Source organism: Sinocyclocheilus anshuiensis, unplaced genomic scaffold (assembly GCF_001515605.1).
Source record: "Sinocyclocheilus anshuiensis isolate Anshui unplaced genomic scaffold, SAMN03320099.WGS_v1.1 scaffold1132, whole genome shotgun sequence".
In the NCBI taxonomy this organism is placed as follows: domain Eukaryota; kingdom Metazoa; phylum Chordata; class Actinopteri; order Cypriniformes; family Cyprinidae; genus Sinocyclocheilus; species Sinocyclocheilus anshuiensis.
In genome coordinates, this window is record NW_015552678.1 from 407,526 (window position 1) to 413,615 (window position 6,090).

Genomic DNA, 6,090 nt, shown 5'->3' on the forward strand with positions numbered 1-6,090 from the left:
TATAAATTGTTTTATATTGTTTTATATAATATAATACCTATAGTCAGCAAATGCTGTTATAAATGTTTACTGGCTTGGTTAAAATGGCATCAGGGGACTACAGTATTACTTTTATGATAAATATAAAACCTAAAACAAGACAACGCAAATAAATAAAAAAACAGTTAAAACAAGACAATGCAATTATCACCCAGAAAAACACCAAACTAGTAAAAGACAAAGAGCTGGATGAGAGGAAACCTAGAGGAAAACAAGTAACTTTGATTTGCAGAAATAATAATAATAATAATATATTACTTTTATGATTTTTCCGTGTTTGTCTTGTTTCTAGACTGATTGTTTTCTACATTGTAACAGACTATTTTTCTTCAAATATATTTTTCAAATTACTCTTTCATGTTGAGGTTTATTTTGCGATAATGGTCAACTGGCTGTACATCATTTCTTACATATCTTCATATATTCTTATGTTATTCATTACTTCCTTTTTTCTCTAGCACATTATAAAGCTGAATGATCACCCACAGATCAATTCAGAATTTATCATTTTCCAGCAGAGGGCATCTTTCAACAATCAACAGGTTCTGCATTAGTGATTCTGAATTCACTGCAATAAACTCATCAGCATTAATGCTCACTCTATCATTGATGTAAAATTTCAATTAAAACCAAATTAAAGATTTTAAATTATTGTAAAAATTAAAATGTAGTTCTCTTCACAATGATTCTGATTACCCTTTAATGCACAACACCCCAAAGTGTCTCCTATGAAATCAAAACCCACAGAAGACGGCTCTTAAAAAGTGGTGAATTAGTACTCATTGTCAATTTGTCATTGTCCACAGTCTAGAAGTGGGGTGGGTTGTGATTTGGCAGATGAAGTAAGGACCCTTCATAATACAGTGACGAGAAAGAGAAATCCTACATTTTCATTTCTCTGGTAATAATTCTGGTTGTGGGCTGTATATTTTCCCTTTGGAGTGCACACACTTCAAGGGTTACATACCATATCAATTAAAACACTGTGAATGCTCTCATATCCATTTATATAAAAGAGGATTTTGACTTTATTTTAGGCACTAACAGATTCCATGTGAGATGTTGATGTTAGGATTCTGGTGTCCACAGGAAGCGTTTCTGGGTTGTCAAGTGGGATGTGGAGGCTTTTATGAGATATGTATTTGCTGATAATGACACACCTAGGGAACAAGGGGCATGGGCCCCTCTCCCATGGGTGGGAGAGCTGTGATTATGCAGACAGTTCCTGTGCACCAGACATGTGTGGGACACAACACCCCTGAGGGCTGCCTGTGGCACAATCCAAAACAGGACAGTTCAGGGAATCTTACTGTGTGTTTGACAGTCCAACAAGTCAAGTCAAAACACTGTTTATACGAGCCATCAGCATAACACTGCAAGCGATGCTCCCTAGTAAAGGTGAAGCTCAGCAGATTGTTGAGTTTAATAGCAGCACTGAGTCATCTCTTCTCTTCTCTCACTCTGCTGAAGAGCTCTACAGGGAACCCATCTAGCAGCAGTGAGGATGAGGAGCTGCCCAGCCGGGATCGTGAAGGCTATATCTGTGCTGTGTGTCTGGATGTCTACTTCAGTCCCTACATGTGCCATCCCTGCAGCCACGTCTTCTGTGAGCCTTGTCTGCGGACGCTGGCCAAGAACTGCCCCACCAACACACCCTGTCCATTGTGCAGAACCACCATAACACATGTCTTCTTCCAGAAAGGTTTGTTTCAGAAGAAAGGCATCTTACATTTTCTGTTATCTTTTTGCAAATGTTAGTAGTACTAGTAGTAATAATAATAATAATAAAAGTGTTGTGAATTTCAGGAATATCTTTGGGAATTTGACAAAAACAGCTAACATAATTTTTTGTTGTTGTTATTTTTGTTGTTGTTGTTGTTGTAAGATGTTGATGATGATCTTTTTGGGAATTTGTCAAAGAAGTTACCCAAGAGTTAGAAATAAAATAAAATAAAAAGCTACTAATATTATTTTTTTATCATTTATTATTATTGTTGTTGTTGTTGTTGTGATTCATCAAAGAGTTTGCAAAAGCAGCTAATAATAATATTTTTATTATTTGTTATTGTTGTGATTTTTGTAATCCTATTTGGGAATTGTTGTTGTTGATGATGATGATGTTTTTTTTTTCTTCTTTTTGGGAATTTGTTAAAGTTACCCAAGAGTTAAAAAAAACACACACACAACTTTAGCTAATAAAAAAGAATAATAAAAATAGCTAGTTAATAGAAAATCTACTAATATTATTTTTTATAATGTATTATTATTATTGTTGTTGTTGTTGTTATTATTGTGATTTGTCAAATATGTCGCAAAAACAGATGATAATATTTTTTTTATCATTATTTATTGTTGTGATTTTTTTTGTAATCTTATTTGGGAATTTGTCAAAAAACGGCTAATAATAATAACATTATTATTGTTGTTAAATATTACTGTTGTTATTATTAGTAATAATACATGTTTTTTTTCTCCAGCTCAAAGGAACTCCGTAAATATGCAAACAAATAATGTTGAACAGAGTGTAAACAAAAAAGGTTGGCAAGGAAAGAAGCAATGCATAAAATGAAATAACATCAAAAGAAGGAAATGAGCAAAACAAAACAAAAGAGCACAACAGATCTCTTCACTTTGTAGTCCTGAAACCCTGAAGACAATTAGGATTTACAAGCAATCGATTTCCTCTGGAATTTCCTATGGGTTTAAATAGCAGTTTAGATTTGTGAGTAAAACGAGGTCTGGGGTTCACATTACTTCAAGAGATTTTCACATTATTTTCAACAACATAAAATACACACAGTCATACCTCAGCCTGAATTTTTAAACCTTTATGTGCTTTATAAACATAAGTGGCTAATAGGTTGCTACATAACAAATAGGAGAGGCTAAATAGACTGAAAACCCATTAGAAATTCCCAAGGGAACACATGTAACATTAGCCTTCTGGGTTGGCCTTCAAACAATTCTGTAAGACAAAGATTAACAGTGAGGAGAGAAGAAGTACTGTGAGAATAGAGCTTAAGCTCAGATCTGAGGGAGAAAGTTCATGACAGTGAATAATCTACTAACTGAAGTAGACTTGAATTAAAGAACCTGAAAGTGATGGCATGTAAGGATGGAGGAGCTCAGAAAGATGGGTCACAGAAGGTCAAAAGAAGAATTTTGTACCTTAAACTATATATTTATTGACTGCTGAATATTTGAATATACTGTAGTCTGCTAATAGTTTTGCAGAGTAGTGCAAAGAAAAGAACATTGCAATAATCAAGACATGCAGTGATAATGGACAAAAGCATCTCTATGGCTAAGGATGTGGCAGAGAGATATGTTATGAAGATATTAAATGGCAATTCTAACTAATGTGGAACTAATGTGGGCTTCAAATGTAAGGGAAGGATCAAATGTAACATCCTTCCCTCGGTGAGCGTGATTTCACCAAGTACAACATGTTCCTGGATCAACATCCTTGTTGATCCTGGAACATCATTCCAATCAACCAATCAGAATAGAGATATAACTTTTCAGGAAATATCTGTTTTAGGCTTACAATCAGGGTTAGGTGCTCCTACACCCTTGTTAATCAGCTATCATTTCCCACTGATTTTAGGAATAAATTATGGGTATGGTTAGGTTTAGGGGTAGGGATTGGGTTAAGTCTATATTTTTGGACATTAATGTTGATCCAGGATCATCAAAGATGTTGATCCAGGAACATGTCTTACTTGGCAAAATCATGGCGACCCCTTCCCTCACGTTACGGACCTTTTTAGTGGGATTGAGCACAAGAGTGAGCGCCTACATTTTTCAGACACTTTGGTACTGGAAGTACTATTTTTACCAGCTCTGAGATTGAATTTTTATTTTTTTTTTCCTTTTTTTTTTTTTAATAAAAGTGTTCTGAATATTTGATGGCATCATATACACTGTAAAAAATTATTGTGAATATAGTATGTATTTGTATTGTGTATATATGAAGTTTTACAAGAAAAATTAAGTCTTTCAACTTCAAAATTTCATGTTTAATGCAATGTGTCTTCTTAATTCTTTGTGAAATTTACTACCAATTTCTCAGTGAAAATTGTTTCGACACCAAATTATTTTCACTGTACTATAGTCTTAAAAGGTTTATAGACAATTGTTAAAAATCTCTGAATATTTGATGGCATCATATACACTGTAAAAAATTATTGTGAATATAGTATGTATTTGTATTGTGTATATATGAAGTTTTACAAGAAAAATTAAGTCTTTCAACTTCAAAATTTCATGTTTAATGCAATGTGTCTTCTTAATTCTTTGTGAAATTTACTACCAATTTCTCAGTGAAAATTGTTTCGACACCAAATTATTTTCACTGTACTATAGTCTTAAAAGGTTTATAGACAATTGTTAAAAATCTGTTTTCTTAATGGCAAAATGAATGGGATGAAAATGAATTCATTCCAGTTGCACTCTATACGGTTTTTCACAGTGGTTGAGCAGAAATTTGGATCTTATATTGATTTCAAACACTAAAAATGACATGAAATATGACAGAATCTGATCTGAGAAACAAGCTGTATGAGATATGATAAATCCATTTAAAATGAGTCTGGGCTTTCTGGAAGTAATGCACATGAGCACACTAATGATTCACAGATAAATAAATTCACACATCCCACTCTTCACAGAACTGAACCATACAGCCCATACGTTCTTCCCAAAGGAATACCTGTCTCGGAAGCAGAATTTCCAGAAAGCGGGCTGTGCAAAATGGCCTCTTCCGAGCTGTCGTAAACTGTTTCGAATTTTTGGAGGTCAAACTATTTTTACATCTATTCCACTTATTTCCCCTTCAGATTCAGTTGTTATTCTTCATATGGTAGTAATGCTTACTGTTCTTTGTCTTGCTCTTTTTTCTCTCCCACTCTCTCTTTCTTAGGCTTTCAAAGGCAGGCAAGTCCAATCGGCAGACGCCAGTTCCCTCACGGGGGCTACCGGCTTGATGCCTTCAACTTTGAGGATGATTCGCATGGCTGGCGATTTGACATGGACATGGTGATCATCTACTCCGTCAACTGGGTCATTGGTTTCATTATCTTCTGCTATTTCTTCTTCCTCTCTTTTTAAAGAGAAGGCACAGGGAAGCTGTCTGCACTGTTTCAGATCTTTTAGGACAATACAAAAGTCGAGAAGAAGGGAATCACGCACTGCAGCTGTTTCTGGACTATGTGTAGGAAACACCAACCAATCACAGAGAGAAAATAATTCATGCAGCTAAAATTGAGTGTGATGATCCATTTACTGTAAAGATTAATCATGATTTTTGAGTTTGTGGTTTGCCTAATATCTGTTTGCTTTTATACAGAATTTTGGCTGACTGCGTGGAGAAGCTTTGCATGGATAATCACAAGTGGACTATTCATTTCACTACAAGTTGTATTCACATGCTGTTTTTTCATGTGAATAAACTTGTAAAAGGTCTTCTCTAGAGGTTTCTAAACTATCCATAACTATGGGTCAGCTTCTAAATTATTCATAAAATATGCTGAGAATAATAACATCTCATTTGTTTTTAACCGTTCTTGCTTGCTTTTACAGCATTTGTAAATTTGCCATAATGGTTCTTTGTCTGGAATCTACACCTAATACTCCATTTGTTGTCTTAGATAGACTTTTGCAACACAATATATATATATATATATATATATATATATATATATATATATATATTCTCTCTCTCTCTCTCTCTCTCTCTCTCTCTATATATATATATATATATATTCTATTTTTTTATATATATATATATATATATATATATATATATATATTCTCTCTCTCTCTCACTGCACATGATGAGGGAACAATTTGTTATTTGTTCCATAAAGTTCCATAAAATTTGACTGAAGATATTAAGGGCCTCCATTTACTGTTAATTGCTACTGTCTCTTGGTCAAAGATTGTTTCTGATGATGAAAATGATTGATGTTATTATTATTTTATATTCAATATATATATTTTATACTCAAGTATTAATTTAACTTTTTTTTTTTTTTTTTTTTAACATGAAGC

At 33.6% G+C, this 6,090-nt stretch overlaps 1 protein-coding gene across 1 annotated transcript in view; it reads left to right on the plus strand.

Annotated features, from left to right (window-relative positions):
* The window catches only part of rnf180a (ring finger protein 180a), an 8,863-nt gene extending 3,715 nt beyond the window's left edge, over positions 1–5,148 (plus strand). Inside the window, exons 3-5 of the mRNA XM_016459191.1 lie at positions 1,510–1,741; positions 4,710–4,835; positions 4,961–5,148. Of these exons, the coding sequence (XP_016314677.1) occupies positions 1,510–1,741; positions 4,710–4,835; positions 4,961–5,148 (546 nt within the window). The remainder of the gene's footprint in view (positions 1–1,509; positions 1,742–4,709; positions 4,836–4,960) is intronic.
* The last annotated feature ends 942 nt before the right edge of the window (positions 5,149–6,090 follow it).